The sequence below is a fragment of the Cervus elaphus genome, chromosome 24 (assembly GCF_910594005.1).
Source record: "Cervus elaphus chromosome 24, mCerEla1.1, whole genome shotgun sequence".
NCBI lineage: Eukaryota > Metazoa > Chordata > Mammalia > Artiodactyla > Cervidae > Cervus > Cervus elaphus.
The window spans coordinates 59,195,307-59,217,897 of record NC_057838.1 but is presented as its reverse complement, the minus strand read 5'-3'; the positions used below and the strand labels follow the sequence as shown (position 1 = coordinate 59,217,897).

At 43.3% G+C, this 22,591-nt stretch overlaps 4 protein-coding genes and 3 non-coding genes across 47 annotated transcripts in view; 5 read left to right on the top strand and 2 right to left on the bottom strand.

Moving 5' to 3' along the window:
• Positions 1-756, bottom strand: part of PBRM1 (polybromo 1) — a 106,645-nt gene extending 105,889 nt beyond the window's left edge. For 17 of the 39 annotated variants that reach the window (XM_043886115.1, XM_043886117.1, XM_043886123.1 and 14 more), the window contains exon 1: positions 597-756. The gene's annotated coding sequence lies outside the window, so the exon portion shown is untranslated. The remainder of the gene's footprint in view (positions 1-596) is intronic. The other 22 variants (XM_043886086.1, XM_043886089.1, XM_043886100.1 and 19 more) reach the window with 4 other exon arrangements.
• An 18-nt stretch (positions 757-774) lies between these two features.
• GNL3 (G protein nucleolar 3) lies at positions 775-7,542 on the top strand. 2 transcript variants are annotated; one of them, XM_043886129.1, is made up of 15 exons: positions 775-968; positions 1,569-1,627; positions 2,320-2,457; positions 2,562-2,675; positions 2,764-2,844; positions 3,725-3,857; positions 4,554-4,666; positions 4,913-5,024; positions 5,318-5,405; positions 5,935-6,109; positions 6,225-6,367; positions 6,451-6,587; positions 6,681-6,862; positions 7,118-7,184; positions 7,278-7,542. In XM_043886129.1, exons 1-15 carry the CDS (start codon positions 956-958, stop codon positions 7,361-7,363), a joined length of 1,641 nt encoding a protein of 546 aa, XP_043742064.1. In that variant the 5' UTR covers positions 775-955; the 3' UTR covers positions 7,364-7,542. The 2 variants fall into 2 exon arrangements, with proteins under 2 accessions (XP_043742064.1, XP_043742063.1); XM_043886128.1 differs by having other exon boundaries at positions 4,907-5,024.
• On the top strand, positions 3,901-3,977 carry LOC122683380. The gene has a single exon (XR_006337726.1). It is a non-coding gene; the product is annotated as a small nucleolar RNA SNORD19 (small nucleolar RNA).
• LOC122683382 lies at positions 4,704-4,785 on the top strand. Its single transcript, XR_006337728.1, has one exon. It is a non-coding gene; the product is annotated as a small nucleolar RNA SNORD19B (small nucleolar RNA).
• Positions 5,799-5,875, top strand: LOC122683381. Its single transcript, XR_006337727.1, has one exon. It is a non-coding gene; the product is annotated as a small nucleolar RNA SNORD69 (small nucleolar RNA).
• A 71-nt stretch (positions 7,543-7,613) lies between the features above and the next one.
• Positions 7,614-17,897, bottom strand: GLT8D1 (glycosyltransferase 8 domain containing 1). Of its 2 annotated transcripts, none has more exons than XM_043886131.1 (10): positions 17,766-17,897; positions 14,210-14,257; positions 13,840-13,938; positions 11,329-11,542; positions 9,902-10,019; positions 9,592-9,676; positions 8,966-9,078; positions 8,489-8,655; positions 8,286-8,398; positions 7,614-8,138 (listed from the first exon to the last, which is right to left on the bottom strand). In XM_043886131.1, the coding sequence occupies exons 2-10, from the start codon at positions 14,223-14,225 to the stop codon at positions 7,948-7,950; spliced, it is 1,116 nt and encodes a 371-aa protein (XP_043742066.1). In that variant the 5' UTR covers positions 14,226-14,257; positions 17,766-17,897; the 3' UTR covers positions 7,614-7,947. The 2 variants fall into 2 exon arrangements, with proteins under 2 accessions (XP_043742066.1, XP_043742067.1); XM_043886132.1 differs by lacking the exon at positions 17,766-17,897 and adding an exon at positions 17,611-17,628.
• A 283-nt stretch (positions 17,898-18,180) lies between these two features.
• Positions 18,181-19,988, top strand: SPCS1 (signal peptidase complex subunit 1). The gene is made up of 4 exons (XM_043886136.1): positions 18,181-18,478; positions 18,839-18,898; positions 18,977-19,063; positions 19,501-19,988. Exons 1-4 carry the CDS (start codon positions 18,443-18,445, stop codon positions 19,624-19,626), a joined length of 309 nt encoding a protein of 102 aa, XP_043742071.1. The 5' UTR covers positions 18,181-18,442; the 3' UTR covers positions 19,627-19,988.
• Positions 19,989-22,591: the final 2,603 nt, after the last annotated feature.

Sequence of the window (22,591 nt, the reverse complement as noted above, 5' to 3'; positions counted from 1 at the left end):
AAATTTTGTTGAGATGGAAAATATTAAAAACCAGAAATGTACACAATTTTAAAACCGCGATTCTTTGTGGTGTTGCACGGAAGAAATTATATCTGCCCTCCATGATAAATACAACTCCCATTGATTAAAAAAACACAGTCCGAACAGTCATCCGGAAAACACTAAAAAAAAGAAATTTACTAGGAGAGTTTGTGTCTGAACCGCCAAGAAACGACAACAACAAAAAAGAAGCCCTTAACCGCTGAGGAAATGTAAGACTTTCCCAACCTGTCACCGGCACGGGGAACTAAGGGAAACGTTGACAGCTTTGAAGCTGCCCGCGACGGGAGCTCGGCCAGCCGCGGGGGGCGGGAAAGCGGGGCGCGGGGAGTTTCCGGGCCGCGGCGCGCCTTTGTCCCTGGCGGCAGGTGCGGCAAGGCGGCCGGGCCTGTCCCGAAGCCCCGCCGCCGGGCCCCGCCCCGCGCTCCCGGCCCGACCGGCGCGTCCCCACCATCGGGGCGGGGCCTCCGCCGCTGCTCCCGCCCGCCCGGGCCCACACAAAGGCCCGGCAGTCGGCCGAGAGGAAGCGGCCCCGCCCGCCCCGGGCCCGGCCTTACCCAGCCGCTCCGCCGCCTGCAGCCCCGGCCGCCGACCGCCGCGCCCCGCCCCGTGGAAGCCACGGCTGCTGCTATTGCTCCTCCGGCCGCGGCCGCTGCCGTCGCTCCAGCACCCGCCGCCCTCACCGCCCTCACCCCTCCCGGTTCCGCCGCAAAACCAGTTCCGCGGCCGTCGAGCGAACCCGGCTCCGCACGACACTGCGTGCGCGCGCGCACGGGACAGCGGCGGCGCGCTTTACGGCAGCAGCGTGAGTGCGTGACGCTCGGCAGAGGCCTCAGTTCGCACGTGGCGCCTGTAGAGGCACGTTGTACCTGAGAGCGCTGGTGTAACTTCGGGCTCAGGCCTTTCGGCTTCCACTATGAAGCGGCCGAGTGAGTGTGGTCAGGGGGCGGGCGTGGAGGGGGCGTCTGTGTCTGATGGTCGACGAACCCACCAGGGTTCTCCGTCTCCCTGATCCCGCCTAGAACTGAGGGTTGGAAGGCCCCACGTGAGCCGCGCGTTCCTGTGTGCAGAAAGTCTGGGCCCCAGGGATGAAGATCAGGCCAGAGGGTCATGAAGACCCAGTGTCTGAGCCAGGTTTCGGGCCTGGCGTTTTCCCTTGTGCAGCCTCGTTCGGTCTGAAAACACACACTGTTCGATTTTCTTCTGTGATTCGTGCTGTTTGACAGGAAGTGGCAGATTTGGGGTTATACGCTCCTGTGTACGATCCCAGTCTAATCTAGGAAGGTGGAAGTAGGGAAGTTGGATCTACAACGAATCTGTTGAGTCAGATTCTCAGGGACTTGACTGGTCCGTGTTTATTTTTACCACGCGCCCCACACGATTCTTAAATTATGTTTCAGAGCCAGTTAATGCAAAAATGGATGTGACCTAAAGCGCGGTCATCAAAAGCTAAACAAACTGATCATTTGTGGATAAATTCGATTTTGAAAAACAGTAAATTAATCCTTTTGTGATGTGCTGCTTTGTAGAATTAAAGAAAGCAAGTAAACGCATGACCTGCCACAAGCGGTATAAAATCCAAAAAAAGGTAAGTCTTGGAAGAGTTGTGAAACTTAAGTTAAAGTTGAGCAACTTAAAGTTGCTCAGTCGTGCCCGAGGCCAGGGACTCCATGGAATTCTCCAGGCCAGAATACTGGAGTGGGTAGCCTTTCCCTTCTCCAGGCGATCTTCCTAACCCAGGGATCAAACCCAGGTCTCCCGAATTACAGGTGGATTCTTTACTAGCTGAGCCACAAGGGAAACCCAAGAATGCTGGAGTGGGTAGCCTAGCCCTTCTCCAGCGGATCTTCTGGATCCAGGAATCTAACCCGGGTCTCCTGCATCACAGGTGGATTCTTTACCAACTGAGCTACCAGGGAAGCCTGGAAGAGTTACAGGGGTATGCTAAATTGATTTCCTGCCCCAGAGCTCTGGGTTAACATTAGTATGATTTCACTAATGGAGGTTTAACTGGAACAGAGGTTAGAAATGGTGCAAGCTCTTAGGAGGCAGAAATAATTCAGTGACATGTCTGTAAATTTTGATCACCCTAGTAGCAATTGCTGCAAAAAGAATCCTGGTGACATTTTCTTGCTGTTTTATACATAAAGATGCATGTTCTGTTTTATGGTTAAAGTTCTATGTTTCTAGGTTATTTTATAGATAAACTGCAGCCACATTGGCTACTCACTGGAATTCTCTTTAGTATTTCTTTAAACTGATAAAATACCATTATGGTAGGTTCGAGAGCACCATCGAAAGTTGAGGAAAGAGGCTAAAAAACGGGGTCGAAAGAAGCCTAGGAAAGACCCAGGAGTTCCAAACAGTGCTCCTTTTAAGGAGGCTCTTCTTCGGGAAGCTGAGCTAAGGAAACAGCAGGTAAGATGTATTAGCTCACACTTTCAACAAGTGGTGTGTGGGTGTGTGTAAAGTTACAACAAGAAGTCACTGGCTCATGCATGTCTCTTGTGGCTTGAACACAGCTTGAAGAACTGAAACAGCAGCAGAAACTTGACAGGCAAAAGGAACAGAACAAGAAAAGAAAACTTGAAACTGACCCTGATGTTGAGCTATCTAACACAGAACCTGTAAAAGAGGTAGGGGTTACAGTCATGGAAAGTGGAAATGAGTTAACATCTGCTGACCTTCTAATTTTGTGTCCTTTCCCTTGTCTTTATCCCCCAGGAATTAGGGCAACACAAAGCTAAGAAAGCCAGGACAGGCAAACAGAATCCGAGGAGGCTGTACTGTCAGGAACTTAAAAAGGTATTGTGGTCTAGGTTAGTGTCTACAAGTGGTTGTGAAGTTTAAAAGACTGAAGAATTATCTTTTTTTTCTCCTGACACCAACTTTATAGAAGTGGAAGTAGAGTTCTCTTGAGCTGGAGGAATTCTTCAGCAAGTTGGCTTGGTCTGTTACATTTAGCTGAAGGAAATATTTAAAAAAAAAACCAAAAAACTTATATTGTCACACCAGGTCTTAGTTGCAGCACACAGAATCCTTAGCTATAGCACGTGCGATCTAGTTCCCTGACCAGGGATTGAATCTGAGCCCTCTGCATTGGGAGTGGGAGTCCAAGCCACTGGACCCCCAGGGAAGTCCCCAGAAATACTCTAGTGGTTTTAAATTTTTGCATGGGAACAGATCCCCATAAGCATGATTTACAGGAGTGGCATTTGGTGTTAAAATAACATGTTGATACAGTGGCTTTTAAAGTAGTAGTCGTACTACTCTAGTAGTACAAAAGATTCTAAAATACTCTGCCGAAACCTACGTAAGCAGGCTCAAGGGTGTCTTGGGGTAGCAGCCCCATCCCCAAGACCTTATTCTCCTGAACTCACTCCCTCCTGTGAAGAGACCCTGGCTGTGTTTCTCAGCAGCTCTTGGCAGGGCCATAAGGATCTCTCAGCATACATGATTCAGAATGGGGAGGCTGCATCTTTAGATAACCGGAGTGTTTCCACTCTTGAGATCCACTTTGATTGGAGGCCACTGAACAAACCTGTGTCTGTCATGTAGGGAATGGTGAACACAGACATGGGATTCACCTCTGAGCTCACTCTGTTGAAAAGACAGTGCCAGTGTACTTACATGGAGGGTGGTGCCAGACTGAGTGATGCTGTTCTGATAGCTTCTGCTTTGACAGGTGATTGAAGCCTCAGATGTTGTGCTAGAGGTGTTGGATGCCAGAGATCCTCTTGGTTGCAGGTGTCCCCAGGCAGAAGAAGCCATCATCAGGGGTGGACAGAAAAAGCTGGTACTTGTATTAAATAAATCAGGTAGGTGAAAAAGGTAGACTCTTTATGTTCCATATGCACTAATGAGGTATGAGGAAAACATCTGAACAGTCTTATTGTCTGTGAAGACTCGTAAGATCCAACTCTGACCTCAGTGAAACCAGTGCATATGCATGAGCTCTTGTTGCCAAAGACAATGCTAGGCTAATAATAAAGAGTGTAAACTTTCTATACTCAGCTTACTGTGTAATGTATTTCACATAGGCAATGATGACAGTGCCATATTCCCCACACCTGCACAATGTCCATATGTGGCAACATTTAAATGAAATACATGGTTATGTATCTGGGTTTAAGCAGCACGGACAGAAACACCCAGAAACAGAAACCTGTGAAACAGTAAGGATAGAATCTAAAATTACTCCTGGGGGTCAATAAACTTGGTTGCTACCTAATAGTATAATTCTGGAAGCATGGCCCTAAAGTTAGTACAGTAATAATCTTGACTTAATCCTGAAAAGGTGAGCAGTGCAGAGGAGAACTGAAGAAATACAGAGGTGGATGTACTGAATTGTGTTAAACAGAAGCATGTCAGGGTGCGGACATTCTCCCAGTCTTACAGTCCAGTTACTTTTTAAAACGTGGGGAAAGGCAAACCTGAATGATAGCCATAGCTTACTAGACTTTGCAAATTCATCTCAACAAAATGAGCAGGATTTTATTCCTAATCCCTATCAGATTTGGTACCAAAGGAGAATTTGGAGAACTGGCTAAGTTATTTGAAGAAGGAATTGCCAACAGTGGTGTTCAAAGCCTCAACACAGCGGAAGGACAAAAGGAAGAGTAGCAAGGTACCCTTAATATAGTGGTGGGAAATGTGGTTCTTTCAGATGGGTGAAACGTGATGAGTGTACAAAATCTTGATTAAAAAATGAAAACTTAAAAGATCCAACTCTGATTTCATCCAGAAATAATCTGAAAGGCAATGGAATGTGGCAATTTTAATAGATGGGCTTTGGAGCCAGAGTGGTTGGGATTTGTCTGGTGGGTTGTCCAAAGTAGTTAATCATTTTGGATTTTAACTTCTGGAGGTAAAGAAGAAAGCTGCTCCATTCAAAAGTGAAGTCTGTGTTGGAAAAGAAGGCCTTTGGAAGCTTCTTGAAGATTTTCAGAAAACTTCCGGCAAAGCCATTCATGTTGGGGTAATTGGTGAGTTTCAGTTCACCATATTTTATATCTTAGCTCATTAAGCACAGCTTGGCACTATAGGTAATGTCAGCTTCTAAGAGCTCTGATGACTTGAATTAATCATCTTTTCCTGCCCTTCCATTACTTGTGCAAGACATGAAGATACCAAGAGTGGTCTTAGTGTTGAAGTGAGGACACTCAGATCCAACTCTGATCTTGCTATAAAAATCAGGCAGGCATAAAAAGAGACAGTGGAAATTTTATAATTACCAGCATATAATGCCTTTTGTAATGTGTGGATTTCCCATTTGTAGGTTTCCCAAATGTGGGGAAAAGCAGCGTTATCAATAGCTTAAAGCAAGAACAGATATGCAGTGTTGGTGTATCCATGGGGCTCACGAGGTAAACTGAGTTCCATTGTTGTAACATTTCATTTTGGATGAGTAAATATGGTTTTGGTTATTTTAAGGGAGACAATATTGTATTTCTATTTACTCAATTTTTCTACTCAGTGAAAGGTGGGGGACTGAGCCAGCGTTAGACTTGGGGAAGAATGGATCTAGTAGAATAGCTGCCCACAATCTAGTTTGAAAGATGAGCAAATAGGTTGGGAGAGGGGAAAGCTGCCTTAGAAGTGATGTTCAAACCTGAACTTGAAGTGAACAGAAGTCTGCCAGGTAGAAGAAGGGAAATACTTCTGACAGGAAGCAGCATGTGTTTAGGTCATTATGTATATAAGCTGAAACACATAGTGTTTCACTTTAGAAGGGGAGTGTGTTTTAATGGTTTTAGATAAACATGAAGCAAATGATGATAAACTGGATCTGACAGACTGTGCTGAGTTTGTTCAATCCAACCCTGAGCTTCGTGTTCTCTCCCTTGTCCTTCAGGAAAACCAGTGCTCCGTCAGTTACCATCTTTCTTGTTCCAGGTGCATGCAGGTTGTCCCCTTGGACAAACAAATCACAATCATAGACAGTCCATGTTTCATTGTGTCTCCACTTAACTCTGCTCCTGCACTTGCTCTGAGAAGTCCAGCAAGTATTGAGGTAGTTAAACCCCTGGAGGCTGCTAGCGCCATCCTGTCCCAGGCTGATGCCCAGCAGGTAAAAGAATCCCCTTTTCCTTGAGTTCCATCTGTCTTTCATTGTAAGCTTTTTTTTTTTTTTAAACAACAGTCATCTATATCGGATAAATGAGTTTTGTTTTTCTTTTTTTAAGGTAGTACTGAAATTTACTGTCCCAGTCTTTACGAACTCTCTGGAATTTTTTACTTCACTTGCTCAGAGAAGAGGACTGCACCAAAAAGGTGGAAGCCCAAATGTAGAAGGCGCTGCCAAAGTGCTGTGGTCTGAGTGGACAGGGTAAGGCTTCTTTCTGTTGGCTTTTGGATGATCACATAGAAGAAAGGAACTGATTTTTGACCATACTTTGCTTTTAATACCAGTGCTTTCTTAGGTTACTATTGCCATCCCCCTGCATCTTGGACTCCTCCTCCACATTTTAATGAGAGCACTGTGACAGACATGAAAAGGGGCTTTGATCTGGAAGAACTGGAAAAGAACAATGCATACAGCATACAAGGTGAGCATGGCTTGTGTTAAATTGCTATCTTCATCAGCTGCCAGGCCAGTGAAGGTCTTATCTGTTCATGTGGGCTGTGTTTACTTTTCCTAGCCATCAAGAGCCCTCATTTAGCCAGTAGCATCCTTTTCCAGTCATCAGGTCTGACAAATGGAGTGATAGATGAAAAGGACATACCTGAAGAATTGCCAAAACAGAAAAAACAGAAGCAGGAGCAGGGGGAAAGCTATGAAGATGTCAACACGGATCAGGGAATTGTTGACAAAGAAGGTGATGTAAGTATGTCATGCATGAGTTGTTTAAGCTAAAGTAAGTTTTCTGTAGAGTTATAATGTACAACAAATGCAAAGGAGCTAAAGGCAGAAATAGAAATTAAAGTATCTATTTCATGATTTAAGTTTAAGGCTTGCAATCATTAGTCTTGATTTTGTACATCCTTTACTGTGTACTTCCAGATACTTTTTCTGGGTACATAATTAACTTGGATTAGTGAGCAGGCAAGGGCTACCAATACTGTCTCTCTCCCACAGGATGAGAGCTTAGACATGTCCCCCGCAGAGGAAGCCTGTGAGGCACCGCCTGAGAAGTCTCAAGCAGGTGAGTGGGGTGGAAAGGTCTTCCAACAAAGGAGTATGATACAGAATTACTTTTACCTTTTTTTTTAAAACCTCACTTTTCTTTCCAATATAGATAAGCAGTCTGCACCATCTTTTGTCTTGGATAAAACGACTGAAGAGGAAGATGATGCTTATGACTTCAGTACAGATTATGTATAATAAAGCCTTGCCCTGTAGAGTTTTTTTCTTGGTGGTAGATTTTAACATTGTGAGCAGACTGCTAAGCTGTTCTGCATGTGATGTATGTACCAGTTTGTTAGTGGTTATGATGTAAGCTATGTAAATTTTGTGGGTATTTATATAACAATGTATTCATTAAAAAAAAATCAGGCAACTTAGCATCTAAATTCTATTAAAATACATCTCTTAAATAGTTAGCGGGTAGAAGTAAAGTTAAAGCAGATACCTATTGAAAAATGAAGTTTTCACTTTATTTACACAGGTCACAAAATTAAAACCAAGTAGCAGTGACGAACTGGCTGTAGCAACCGTATCTTAAGTCCATTCACCTCTGGTCAGTCAGCACCATCAGTAAGCGAACACTTGGTAAGGCAGATGGAGGCATATTTATAGTCTGTCTGGGAAGCTGGCTGCCAAATGGGACAGTCTATCCTCTTACCCAGCTGAAATGTCCCTTTTTCCATGGGTTGGTGAAGACAGGCACTGAAGCCTAGCTAGTGTTACTTCCCACACACACTGTCTTCCAGGATTTCCTGAGAAATGCTTATAGCACAATTCGTATTTTACTTTGTATTTGAGATCTCCACATGTCTTCGGATTAGGCTGAATTTGCCTGTTGGGTCCGGAATATACCATTTTTCCCAGATATCAGTATATGAAGCAGTTCTTCCCCATGGCTTAAAGTGCCCATTCCAGTGGAGTAACTTGGCAGCCTTTACAAATTGGGGTGAATATCGTTTTCCAGCACTGGAACCTTACATTTAGAGAAAAAAGAGCCAAATCATTGTACTAATCAGACACAAGACTGCAGATAACTTTAGGGAAACAATCTAGTCCATTCCTGAGGGTGGTTCTTCATAGACACTTTACTGCTTAGGCTTTTGGTTAATTACCTACTTACCAAGGTGGCGAACATTCCACATAGGGTCAATGGTGGAGTGCTGTTGGTAAAACACAATCAGCAAAGGCGGTGTTGTGATGCTGCCAGCCAGTGTTCTGCTATATAGCCCCTCTCTGGGTGGGAGAGAGAACAATTCCTGTTAGTCAAGACTGCCAGGGTTGAGAGAGAAGAGTTTTCAGAGCTAGGCCAGTTACATAACTTACTCTACATTGAGTTTCATCCATTTTTCCAGCTGGTTAGTTATATTCTGTCTTCTCCATTCTGTCAAGTTTGCAACAAAAACTCCAGGATTAAATGAGCAGGTGCTGGCTTTCATGGAAAGTTTACGAATTCTTTCCTTCTTATAGTCAAGATATCCAATGTAATTGTACTAAAAACACAATTGGGATATATAGTATGTTTACCACTTCAAACAGTAATTTGATAACCATTCTGCTTACTTAAGATTTCTCAGATAATTAGCAAAGGGCTCTACATAAAGCAATTAGAAGTGACAGTTGGGATTGCAAGTTGACAACAGGAACCTAAGCATAAAGCCGGATATTCAAGGAGAATTAGGTTGTCAAATCCATAAACCAATCTAGGAAAGTAGCCTTGAGTTTTAGGATGAAATAACCAGTGAATAAAATGTAGCTAAAAGGGGAGTACAGTAAATTTACAAGGTCTAATAAATAATTTACCTGGTTCCCTGCTCCACGGATGAGAACTTTAGCAGAGGTTGAATCACAGTCTTCTGAAAATGCAGCTGCATGTCCTGGCTTCAGTGGTGTATTGTACAGGGCAAGAATATCACCTGAAAAAACATTAAGGTTTAGGCTGGAAGTTGTCCCAAGATGCCTATTCCTCCTACTTTAAGTAGGTAAATTAAGGTTTTTAGTTGGAGTTTCAATATCAAACTTGTAGAAATTAGTAGAATGAATGTACAGAGAAGCAGAAGGATAGAGTAGACCTGATAAATAATGTAAACCAATTCAACATAATTAAGACTTATATATAATTTTCACACAACAGTAGGTTACAAATTCTATTCAAGTTCCCATAGACTGTAAACTAGGAGACACTGGAACATATCCAGGGACATAAAACAAGGTGCAAAAATTTCATGGTCTAAAGGTATTAAAATCAAACAGAGTCTGTTATCACTGTGGAATTATGTTAGAAATCAGTATCAAAAGATATTTGAAAGTAATCCACGTACTTTCGAGTGAAATGTGAAAGATGACCTTTTATAGGGTAACCATAAGTAAGACAAACAGTACAGTCCACAATGGACAGAGAGCAGCAATGATGTGGCATTCTTCAGTACCTTGCACGATTACATCATCATCCATGTATATGGCCTTCTTTGCTCTGGGAACCAGAATTGGCAAGTAGAACCTTGCAAAGGTTAACTGGAAAAAGAAAGCATTGAAACAGGATTTTAAGTGGCTGTGCTTTTGTTTACTAGAAATTCCCAGGATGCTGTCAGCATCCATGCAAGAGAAGAAATCCAAAGGTCTCAGAACTTCCAGACTTGGTCCCCAGGGAAGTATAATCTTTGCACTGTACCCAGTTATGCAGGTATTCCAGCCATTTTCTAGTACTACCAAGTACAAACAAGGATGCATGGAACTCACTGGTTTTATGGATTCCCCCTGGTCAGGATCCTCCTTTACTTTCCCTTCCAAAAGTTTAGTGTCAAAATTCACAATTTTGTACCTGATACTTTTCAGGTTACTGCTGCTGAGCCAGGACCTGGTGAAAATAAACCACCAAATATCAGTTTTAAGTAATAATGCCCCAAATCACAGCCATGTCTCTGCTTTCCAAGACCCTAATGCAAGAGAAATCCTGAGGACCACATAGGTGTCTTCAATTCCCTTCACCTCTTGAGTTCTGGTATCCTCATCTGCTGTGAGTGTTCCCACTGAAGCCCCTTCTTGAACCAAGACTCTATGGTAACAGAGCTTACAAAGGCTCATGCTCTGATCAATCTGACACCAAAGCTGCGGTAGAAAAATTCACTATGGAATTGAGGTGATCCCGTCACCACCTGGATTGTTCAACTTCTGTCCCTCCAAATACATGAGTGAAGAAGATGAGTCAAGGTATGACGGTAGTGAAAGCTAGTTAACACAGGGGGCAAATCCGTCTGTTAACCTACACACTCACTGAGTACCTGAGTCTAAGGTATCAGACCTGTGAGAAAAGTCAGTGTTCCCTAAAGATGTCCAGCACATTTTTCCTAGGGCCATTTCAGATCAGCATTTTGTGGATATTTCTATTTTAATGCAATATTTGTTTCTATTTTAGATGGTTTCTTGAGTTTTTAAAAATGGAAAAATTATTCATAACAACTTTCACAAAAAACATGAACCATGAAGAAAGGCACAGAACTCTGACCACTATTAACCTATTAAAATTTTGTAATAACTTTGTAAATCTTAAGTCAAAACATCTTCAAAACAAATTTAAGACTGCCCATCAGACTGGGTTCTATAAATCATAATACTAAGGATCATTTACTAAGCGATTATTATGTGGTAGGTAGTTTACATTTTTTTTTTTCATTTACTTGATAGAACAATCCTCTAGGTTGGATATTTACATCCCATACTTAAGAGATGCAGAAATAGGTTCCCAGGGGTTAGGTCTATACTCACTTCACCAGTCTACCTTGCTGTTGCTCCCCCGTCCCTTCCAACTCTAAACCAGAACTACTCAAGAGCATGTTCTGGAAGTAAGGAACTTGTAAAAGAATGTAAGTCAACACACTGCTTCCTTCACTGAGGAAGTTCTTATTAACAAAAACAAATACCTGTTTGAGTTTAACAACGTGCATAGTAAACAGTTGATTCACATCTTGGCGTGAGTTGCTTACACATTTCTGCTATCATGGAGACATATTTATGGTACAATCATATGGAAAAAATGTGTTTATATGTGGTATAATAATTATACAAGAAAAATGATTGTAAACACTGAAAAAAAAGATTACTCGATTGGCAGCTGGCCTGCTCTTAGAGTACCCCTGAAGCAGAGCCATCAGGCAGGCGGCGCTCACCGGAGGTGGCCTGCTGTGCCGTTGAGTGTGACAATGTAGAAGATCACGTTGGAGCGGGTATTGTGCTGGATGCTGTTTATGGCTGCGATGGCCCCTCCGAGCCTGTCTTCAGATGCAGCGATGACCACAGGAATCTCCTCTTCTCTCCCATCAACCACATGCTGGGGAGCATTTGGGATAAAGTCCACTGGCTGAAGCCCCACAATTCCTGAATCTGCAAAGAACGCACACAAGGAAGGTACTAGGATACAATCTCAAGAGCTTTTCTTACAGATCCCAACACATGAAAAGAGGTTAGCTGATCTGTACATCTGTGTCTCTTTTTCTGTTTTGCATATAGGGTTATCATTACCATCTTTTTAAATTCCATATATATGTGTTAGTATACTGTATTGGTCTTTATCTTTCAGACTTTTGGACTCTGTGGGAGAAGGCGAGGGTGGGATCTTCTGAGAGAATAGCGTTGAAACAAATATACTATCAAGAGTGAAACATCACCAGCCCAGGTTGGATGCATGAGATAAGTACTCAGGGCTCGTGCACTGGGAAGACCTAGAGGAATGGGATGGGGAGGGAGGCAGGAGGCGGGATGGGGAACACATGTAAATCCATGGCTGATTCATGTCAGTGTATGGCAAAAACCACTACAATGTTGTAAAGTAATTAGCCTCCAACTAATAAAAATAAATGAAAAAAAAAAAAAGGTTAGCTGAGGGTTATGATACTTAGACCTCAATCTGTCTCATTACAATGTGAACCACACAGGCCAGAAATTGTGTGTTTTCCTGTATGTAACCAGGCCTTGGAAAAGCGTTTAAAAAAAACAGGCAGCACATGGAATTATGATACACTACTGGTAGGAATATAACAGGATCTTTTTAGACTATATTTTGGCAGTTTGTATCAAGAGCCTTAAACAGGTACATGGCCTCTGACCCAGTAATTCCCTTGTGTCTCTTAAGAACAAAACCTGAGAGGGAACCAAAAGTCATAATTTTATTTACAACTACGAAAACCTAGAAGCAAACTAAAAAACAGTTGTTTTTCAAACCATGAATCGTGTCCCAGAAGTATGAATGAAAGTTAATTTAGTGGGTCACAATTAGAATGTGAGCAGGAAAACAGTTTCTGAATTGGAACAGAACAGTGACTTAGAAAATATCAGAATGCATCACACACAGCAACTCCAAGTATTGTTTTGTAAACCTTCCTTCTTTCATAGTATGTCCATTCATTTACTCATTCATCATGCACTGAACACTGAGCACTTACCATGTGCCAGATAATATCTAGGCACTGGGGTTATAGCCATGAATAAAACAGTTAAATCTTTACCACTGTGAAGGGCAGATAGCCAATATACACATGTATGTGTGTGTGTTGTATGTAACACATTCATATTGCGGGGTTGCCGTCAAAAAAATCTCAAAGTCATTGTACCAAATGACTTTTTCCTATAGCAAAAAGTAAACTATGTGGCATTAAATTTACATTTGAAGAGTTTTGTCATGGTGACTTACTTAGGATATAATTATGTGAAAAATCATGTCATGTAGTTTATATTAATATATAGTATAATCTCAACTATATGGAAAAAATACACAGAGGTAAAAAACTGGACTACAAAGGGAAAATTTTAATATTAATAGTTATCTCTAGGCAGTGAAATAATTTATTCAATGAATATTTATTAGGCACCTCCTATGTACCAGCCACAACTGCCCTCATGGAGCTTGAATGCAGTTTATAAATGCTCCTACTATCAGGAGCATGCATTACTTTCTGTAAATACATACACACACACACACATACATTATATATATATACACACACACACTATTATAAAACATGCTATTAGAGCATTCAGTGAAAGTTAAGGGAAAGCTATTGGTCTTTTCATGCTCTGGTCAAGGATGGTGGGTAACAAGTCAAAAATTACTTTTGACAAACCCTCTGAAGCCTCAAACATTTCTCAATACCAAGGCAGGGCAATATGAACAACTAATCTAAAATAAGTGGCAGCAGAGTTATACAACAATGATCTTTTAAATCAGCAGAAGAGGTTTTATGGTTTCGTTTTACTACTAGAGTCCTGCTGATATGGTTCCACATGTTAAAGGAAAGTAACAGGTGACCAGACTGATGATCTAGTGAACAAAATAGGAATCAGACACCAGCAATATTAACCTGTCACCTTCTGAAGCCCTGCCCGACTGAAATGTCTGCAGATAACAGCCTATAGTGGCTCCTTTCTCTAAGGATTCTAATTTGGTAAAAAAGGAATCTTTGGTGAGATCAAATGCTTAGCAAACAATCGCCCAGCAGGGAGAAGGGGACAGGCTGCTAGAGCAAAATGAGTGCCACCTGCCTTTCTCAGAGGTGTTAGCAGCTTCTGTAGGGCCAAGCAGAAAGCCTTCTTTTCTTTAAATCTAGTGATGTAACTTAGAATGTGGGACACAGGGAATTCCAGGTTCTTAACAGACAGCAAGGCTGTAGTCAGGGTTCCCATACCTGAAACCTCATTCCTCAGCAAACTGCTCAGACCAAGGAAGTTATGGTGCAAAACCAGTAAGAAGAGAGCAACAGCCAGGACCAGGATGATGATGTTTACTGAAATACAGAGGAGAAAGCCCACATTACATTTCTTTACCTTTTGACCAAGTAAAAGATAAGACACAGCTTTCTCAGTGGCTTAGCAGCAAAGAATCTGCCTGCCAACACCAGAGACCCGGGTTCGACCCGTGGGTCAGGAAGATCCCCCGGAGAAGGAAATGGCAACCCACTCCAATATTCCTGCCTGGAAAATCCCACGGACAGAGGAGCCTGATGGGACGTGACTCAGCAACTAAACAACAAAATAACAACTGTAGACAGAACGTACCTTTACGAAATGACATCTTTCTCTTCTGTCTTATATTAGTTATTAACCCTACAAAACAAAAACAAGCCCCCAAAGTCAGTAGGTACATTAGAGTGGCCATCAAAATGCCTACGCTTTTATTCAGACAGAAACAAAAAGTGAATATATGGTATATTCTGCCAGGAACTTGTTTTGAATTAACAGCTTCCAAGAACCCAACTTGAGATCTGAATTTTTTATAGCAGTCATAATAATAAAATATTTCCAATAACTTAAAGCCTTGTGTACCATACGCCACTAGACAAAAAGCAAAAGAAATTCTACCAGGAGGAATACCCGGTAGAATTTAGGGGTCTAGGGGTCTAACCACTATGGAAACATTTTCTGAATGAATTTCTACTTAGAATTCCTAATTAGACAGGGGCTTAGTTGTCTATGATCAAATAAACTGAGGTCAACCTCATTGGTACAAAATATCCCCTATTCCAAATTGTATTCTATTAACTCATTTCTAAAGGCCTTTGAAAAGAAGAAAAATATATTGAAGGGCTATTTAAAAAATTGGGAATCACAGGCCAGATTACAAACTTGGAGAAAATAATTCAGACTCCCCAAGTACACACAAGGTGAGGGGGGGATGATCTGAAAGAATAGTACATTACCATATGTAAAACAGATGACCAGTGCAAGTTCAATGCATGAAGCAGGGCACCCAAAGCCAGTGCTCTGGGACAACCCAGAGGGATAGGATAGGGAGGAAGGTGGGAGGGGGGTTCAGGATCCGGGGGGACATGTACCTGTGGCCGATTCATGTTGATGTATGGCAAAAACCATCACAATATTGTAAATTAATTATCCTCCAATTAAAATTTTAAAAATACACATTCCTTCTCTCTTCTTTCTAAAGCAGTACATGTAAAGTATACTATACCAACAGATTTCCTCTCTGAAGAATATATATCATTATATACCCTGAGCTAGACATGACTGAGCAACTTCACTTTCACTTTTCACCTTTATGCATTGGAGAAGGAAATGGCAACCCACTCCAGTGTTCTTGCCTAGAGAATCCCAGGGATGGGTTCAGACAGAGTCAGACACAACTGAAGTGACTTAGCAGCAGCAGCATGTGTCTCTACTTCCTCTTGAGGACTGAGATTGACCTATAGATGGTGGCAGCCTGGGGGCTACTCAGTTCTAGTGTCTGCCGGCTTGGAGCCAATTTCCACCAAAACTGAAGAACACTATCTCACTTTAATGAATCTCATTTAATGAACAGTATAAAGGACAATGGTTTAGCTCAACAATGTCCAGCAACAATTACTTACAGGTAGTATCCTGGTCAAGAGGCACAAATATTTGTGCTATTGCAACTGGCCAGACAGAAGAAAAACACAATCCTAGCAGGTATCTGACATACTTAAGTAGATTTGCATGGCAAAAACCATTTGCTCCAAAAACTCTTCCATGGTTATCTACATACAAAATCCCAGTTATTATGGAGTGTGTCTGATCCATAATTCCTTTCCTGGTGTAATTCCTGGTAATGGAATTCACTGATCTGAGTAGAAAGAATTCTCAAAGCCAAACTGCAGGTACATGCAGGATGTGCAAAAATACTGACTATATTTTTGCTAGAGTACACAGCTGTGTAAAATTTGATGAGTAATATTCACTGTCCACTATGAAAATTAATATTTTGTTTAGAAATGATAAGACCTTCACATTCCCAAATCACTCCACACACACACAGCAGCTGTTCCCAGAAATATGGGTGAAGAAACCTTAGGGGGAAAGAACACTTTATGTTTCTCGTCTTGCTGGCTACCTGCACTAGTACCCATATTCTCAGCGGTCTTTTCTGCTTTCCCTCCTATTGCTATATACTCCCATGGAAGGCCATTCCACTCACGCTTTGCAACCTATCCTACAATTGATTCCTTGGTGCAGCAACAGCAAACTCTTTCCCTCTCTGCTGGAACACACTCTCAGCAGCATATTATCATGCTTTGTATCTTCCAGTTAATTAACAAACAAAAAGACACCCCTTCCCAAATCCCAGTAGACTCACAGACCCATTTCTCTGCTCCCTCTCACACAAAAAGCTTGAAAGGATTGAAAGTCTCCAGCTCCAGTTTCTTTCCTCCCGTCCTCTCTTCAGCCTCCTCCAACCAGACTTCTGGCCCTACTTCTCCATTCAAACTGGCGTTGTTCGAGATTACAGAAGACCAAGGTCACCTTTTGGTCCTCTTACCCATCCCCTCAGAGACCATCAATAAAGCTTACCACCCCCCTCTTCAATTATGAAATTATCTCATTTATTTGATTTGTTTCTTCATTCTGTCTTCCCTGCTCTTTGAGAACAGTGACTCCAGGGAAAAGTGTATACTGGTGTATCCTTGCCATCTAAAACCATGTCTGGCAAATGGTAGTAGATATGTGATACTTGTTGAATGATCTTGTTAATCTAGGAGCAAGGCTGGTTCTCAGCCCTGAAAGGGAACACCATCGTTAAAAGTAATCACGGAAACAAATTCCAATGGAGATCTCTCTGAAATAAAATCTGACAAAAGCAGTCTCCTTTTCCCGTAAGTATCTTTATAGAGCAAATACCATAAAGTCTCTACAGCAACTGCTACCCTGTAAAGTGCGTTTAAAGAGGGATAAACAGAGGGACATGTCTATGGCTACATACAAGAGAAAGGGCTTAGTCTCCACCAGATTGAAAGGTGGAAAAGGTACTAAGCGTGTACATCCACTTTCTCCACCTCTTTATATGGCTTGCCACTACTTGGCTTTCAGCAATTAAGGGAGCCTCCCTCAAATCCCGCATTCAGTTGCATCTCCCCTAAGCTCTCACAAATCCAGGGCTTCGCTATCCCCAGAGTAATCCGGTTTATACTTCTGGGGTTACGTGGCTGTCTCCCTTGACACATTCTGGACTCCAGGAAGGCAAGGGCCTGTTGGTGGTCAGGGCCATATCTTTGGCCCAAAGCTTGGCACAAAAAAAAAAAAAAAAAGCTGCGGGATGTATTTGCGGATTAATGAATGAGGGCGGCAACCAGACACATCAACCTGGCCCTGGAGTGCCCAGAATCCCAGCGTCTGTGAGTGACTCTGGCGCGCAACACAGCATAGAGGCCAGCGAGCCAGTAGGGACCCCCCAGGCCCAGGTTTCCCACACAGTTTCTCTCTGGAACGTGGGTCTTCCACCTTCCTCAGAGTAACGGAGGAGGGCCTCAGCTTTTGAGAGAGACACTGGCATAGAGAGGGAGAGGGAGAAAGAGAGAGCTGTGCGAATCCTCGGCGGTCTGAGTCTGTAAAGGGGCCAGAGAAGCCGCCGAGCAGCCTGGGGGTCCCCGGGCGGGAGCTCCCCACACTGGTACGAAGGGGCCGGCGAGAACCCCTCCCCGACAGGATACCCTTTCTCTGGATGAAGGGTTCTGGGGTGGTCCCTCTCTAAATTCTGGTGTTCCGCAGAGCACACGCTGGGCCGGCTACCCGCCCAAGCTCCGAGACCCCGGGTTGGGGTTCCAGCCAGCAGCTCCCCTCGGACGCTGCCAGGGGCAGCCCTTACCTGCAGTCCGAGGAGGAGGAGGAGCCGCTCCCCGCAACCCGGCCCGCCCCGCCAGCTCAGCGCCCCTGCCGCAGGCCCCGGGGCCCAGCCAGCCGCCGGACCGCCCGCGTCGCCTGCACTCCGGACAGAGCCCGCCCGCCCGCTAGCTTCGCGGCCGCCGCGCAGTCCTGCAGACCCCCGCCCGTCGGCCGCTCGGCCCCCGAGGGCGTCGCACGCAGCAGGCGCCGCCGGGCAGCCCCACGGCTGGGGTCCTCGCCGGCAGAAGGCCGTCGCCATGGAGACGGGGCGCGCGCAGGCCGCACTTCAGCGGCGCCCGCCCAGCCGAGGACAGTTTGGGGGACCGGGACCGCGGCTCCCAGCACCCAAGAGCGCTGACGGCGAGCCCTTCGCGGGCGCGTGATGCCTCGACTCGGCTACCGCCGTCAACATCTCAGCCCCCACGGAGAGGGCGCCGGCCGACGGCCAACTGCGAAAGCACGCCTCCCCTAGCGAGGGCACTGGGAGGGGCCTCGGGCCGACCGGGTCTGTGGGAGACATCCGCTTCCGGGGCCGCGGCCATCGCAACCCTCCACTCGTCAGGCCCGCGTAACTGGACCCGTCAGCAGAAGCTGACCCCGGACCCTAGCGTCCCTGAGTCCCGGCTGCCCTCGCTCTGCCGCCCGCCTTCAGAACCAGACATGTTGGAGCATCTGAGCTCGCTGCCCACGCAAATGGTGAGGCCGCTGCCCGCTTGGGCCCTATGATCCCTGCACGCCGCTCGCGAGCCTGGTAGCTCCGCAACCCTTGTCCGAGACCTACCCCGTGCGGCGCGGGTACTGCCGCGGATGGCTACTCTCTTTGCCGAGTTGTGCCTACCTGGTGCCCTTCTCTCTACCCCCACCGAGGGTGCCCCTCCCTGGGCTCCGTGAGTATGCTTCGGTTCCCCCTGGAAACCCAGAATGGCATTCCTTGCTTAGGTTCTTGGGGAGCCCCATATGTTGGGAATGCCCTGGTGCCAAAGCTGTGAGACCCGCGCAGTAACGTACCTCTTCGGTGGTGGAACCAATTCCTGCTTTGCTCTTCTTCACCTCTAGGATTACAAGGGCCAGAAGCTAGCTGAACAGATGTTTCAGGGAATTATTCTTTTTTCTGCAGTAAGTATTGGATTTACATAAACTTTTCCACCCTCACCCCCAGCTTGACTGTATTTAATATACTTTCTTTGTCTTTAGATAGTTGGATTTATCTACGGGTACCTGGCTGAACAGTTCGGGTGGACTGTCTATATAGTTATGGCTGGATTTGCTTTTTCGTGTTTGGTAAGAAATTTGTGGGTGCTTGGATGTTAGTGGCAAGCTAGGTTTTCTGAATTGGGTTATTTTGCTTGGATGTAGTACTGAGAATCCGCACAACGTTTCAATGCCAGATAGCATCAGATGAGGTTAAGTTGCGTAAAGCTTATTTCTTTTGGCAGTTGCTCCAAGCAGTAATCTTGAAAGTCAAAGCTAGAACTTAAGACCCTATGGTCTTCACATTGCTCCCTCCTCACCTGTCTTTTAGCTCTTAAAGCCATGTGTAAACAATGAGGCTTGTTCTCACTTAAAGTATCTTGTCTGGGTGATGGCACTGAGTTTTCATAGGAATGTCGGTTTCCTTGTTTTTACCTGTAGCAAAGGAGTCATTTGGGAACCAGGCATAATACATAATACTCTTTTAAGCTTCTAATGGCCATAATTGATTTTCTGTTCTGACCCAGCTGACACTTCCTCCATGGCCCATTTATCGCCGGCACCCCCTCAAGTGGTTACCTGTTCAAGACTCAAGCACAGAAGACAAGAAACCAGGGGAACGAAAAGTTAAGAGACATGCTAAAAATAATTGATCGGGGTTTTCATGATTCAGCTTTACTGTTGTACCTGCTTTTGTTTTGTGTGACATGAGCTAAATTGTTTTCATATATAAAACATAAGCTAAAAACCACCTATGCTCAGCTGTGTATAGATTTTGTTTTCTCCATGTTTCATTTCTCTTTTGGGTTTTGATTTATAAATATTTTAGACCTTCTCACAATCTTCCTCTGAAATGAAGAACAGAAAACAGAAGTATGCAAAGTTTCTTTCAGATCTACAAAATAATGAGTAAAAGCTTCATAAATGACAGTACAATTTAACTATCAAGTTTTATAATTCATTATGGGTAGTCAGGCTGTTTTAATGTTTTCAATTAAAACTCAGTGCAATTCAATGTCTATAGAGTCTTTTGTTCATTGTTCTGCAAACATGACTACGAGTAAAAGCCAGAGCTAGAAGTTCATGGTTCTGAAAGTGTCAGCAAGAACCATTTCTATCTTCTGAAGCTACAAGGTCCTAATGTATGATTTCTTTTTTTTTTAAACAACAGCAAGCACCTGTGAAAAAACTTACTGATGTAAATTTTGTGGTAAAGTAATATTTTGGTACCAGTAAAATAAGGCTGTTGCCAAGCAGAAAACATTTAATCCATGCTTTACCTAAGGCAGTTCAAAATGAAAACCCGAGAAGCTATAAATTACTTTTAAATTTTCCAGAGGGCTGAAGGGAAAAATGTTCTAAAAGTCTTGTGTGAGGAATGGGAGCGCAAGGGTTATTACAAGTCATATTCTACTTCTTGATACCAGGATATAGGACTTCCAAACTGAGTTTTTAGAAAAGGGAGTGAAGATCTTAATACACCAGAAGTCAGGAAAAGGTTTTTAAAAGGGGGAAGAAAAGTAAAAGACAGCAAAAATAAGACCAAGCATATCAATAAAAAAATGTTATTACAAAGTTAAGAGCTCCCAATAGGGTTGAAAATCAAGTTACCTCATGTTCTCAAAATGACACCTAAAGGTTGAAAACAGGAGCAAGGATGTATTAGGCAAATGCAAGCAGAAAGGAGTGGTAATAGTGAAAAAGTCAGAAATTTAATATCAGAAAGCATTAAATGAGGCAAAGAGGGACATTTCATAGCTGTAAGATGTCAATGAATCATGCATTGAGTAAGATGTGAAATATATAAAGCGAAGATTGTTACATATACAGGAATTTGGCAAAGCTGCACTCTTTGTAGGAGACCAACAGTCTACCTTTCAGATTTTGATAGATCAAGGCAATATGAAGACTTTTGCACTTGTTCCACATGACTGGAACACCTTCCCTTAGGTATACATGATTTGTTCTCTCCTTTCATTCAGGTCCCTACCCAGTGCGTGCATGCTAAGTCACTTCAGTCATGTCTGACTCTGTGACCCTATGGACTGTAGGCCGCCAGGCTCCTCTGTCCATGGGATTCTCCAGGCAAGAATACTGGAGTGGGTTGCCATGCCCTCCTCTAGAGGATCTTCCCGACCCAGGGATTGAACCCACATCTCCTGCATTGGCAGGTGGGTTCTTTAGGGCTGGCACCACCTGGGAAGCCCTACGCGGATGTCACTATAAAGCATTTCCTACTATCCTATCAAAACAAAAGTTTGGGTATGCCCCATCATTCTGTATTTATTTTTCATGGCATTTACTATATCTCAGTATATATTTGTTAAGCATCCACCTCAGAACATAAGCTCCATGGGAACAGGAACCTTCTTAGGCTCACTGCTGTTTGCTACTAGTACAAGAGTACATATGACGCATAGGCACTCCATCATACTTACTAAATGAATACAGAGCTGTGCTGTCCAATATGATGCTTCTAGTCATGTGTGTCTTAAGTTTAATTAAAAATTGGGTTCCTCAGGGCTTCCCTAGCCATCTAGTGCTTACGACTCTGTTTCCAATGCAGGGGGCGTGGGTTTGATCCCTAGTTCGAGAATTAAGATCCCATACATCCACAAAAAAAATTTTTTTAATTGAGTTTCTCAACCAGCCACATGGCAAAGACTCAACAGGTTTTATATGACTAGTGGCTACCATATTAGTGCAGATGTAGAACATTTCCAGTATTTAGTGGAGAAGTGATTCTGCCTATGCATAAGAGAATTCACCTTTACTGAAGGCACATAGGGCCATTCCAATAATGAATCATGTACTGAGCTACAGGAAAAAACAATTCCAAGAAATAGAGGTTGTGCAGGTCATATTTAGTAACACTGCAATGTAGCTGGAGCAAGGAGAAATTTCTTGGCTTTGGAAATACATGGAAATTAAAAAATACTTTTAAAAGAGAAAATCAAAACAAGAATTACTATTTACAAACTAATGTCAAATAAAACATCAAAAGTCTTTCAAATGTGGCCAAAGACATGCTGAAAGGAAAATTTAGTCTTAAAAATGTGTTTTAAAACTAAATAAAGCTGAAAAATGATTAGGCACTCAAGAAAAAAACCACAAAACAACAGAAGCATAAACACTGACTTAAAAATATATAGAATGGGACTAAAAATGTATGAGGGAATTTTTTTTTTACTTTAAGAAAATAATATATATAACTTCACAGAAATAAGTTAGAAAACTTCAGTAAAACTAAAGTTGACTTCCCAAGAAAGATTATGGATCTCTAAAACATGAAAGAAATGGTAAATAGCTCAGAAAGACCAACATTTTGCCAAAAATTTGTCCCCAGCTGGGCACTGGGATCAGATGGTTTTAGAGTTGCATTATAACAAACCCTTAAAATAAAATTAAGAAGCTTTAGAAATTAAGCCATGAACACTGGCCTAGTACCTGGCACATAATAAAAACTAAAAGCCTTTTCGGGGACTACAACGGAGAAGGCAATGGCACCCCACTCCAGTACTGTCACCTGGAAGATCCCATGGATGGAGGAGCCTGGTAGACTGTGGTCCATGGGGTCGCTAAGAGTCAGACACGACTGAGCAACTTCACTTTCATTTT

Coding starts and splice junctions, on each gene's coding strand:
- GLT8D1 (XM_043886131.1), bottom strand. Junction 10,020..11,328: donor GGCACAGCAGGCCACCTCCG/GTGAGCGCCGCC, acceptor TATTTTCACCAG/GTCCTGGCTCAGCAGCAGTA. Junction 9,079..9,591: donor TGATGATGTAATCGTGCAAG/GTACTGAAGAAT, acceptor ATGTTTTTTCAG/GTGATATTCTTGCCCTGTAC.
- SPCS1 (XM_043886136.1), top strand. CDS start 18,443: ATGTTGGAGCATCTGAGCTCGCTGCCCACGCAAATG. Junction 18,479..18,838: donor GCTCGCTGCCCACGCAAATG/GTGAGGCCGCTG, acceptor CTTCACCTCTAG/GATTACAAGGGCCAGAAGCT. Junction 19,064..19,500: donor GATTTGCTTTTTCGTGTTTG/GTAAGAAATTTG, acceptor GTTCTGACCCAG/CTGACACTTCCTCCATGGCC.
- GNL3 (XM_043886128.1), top strand. Junction 2,458..2,561: donor CTGAGCTAAGGAAACAGCAG/GTAAGATGTATT, acceptor GCTTGAACACAG/CTTGAAGAACTGAAACAGCA. Junction 6,368..6,450: donor CTGTGGTCTGAGTGGACAGG/GTAAGGCTTCTT, acceptor TTTTAATACCAG/TGCTTTCTTAGGTTACTATT.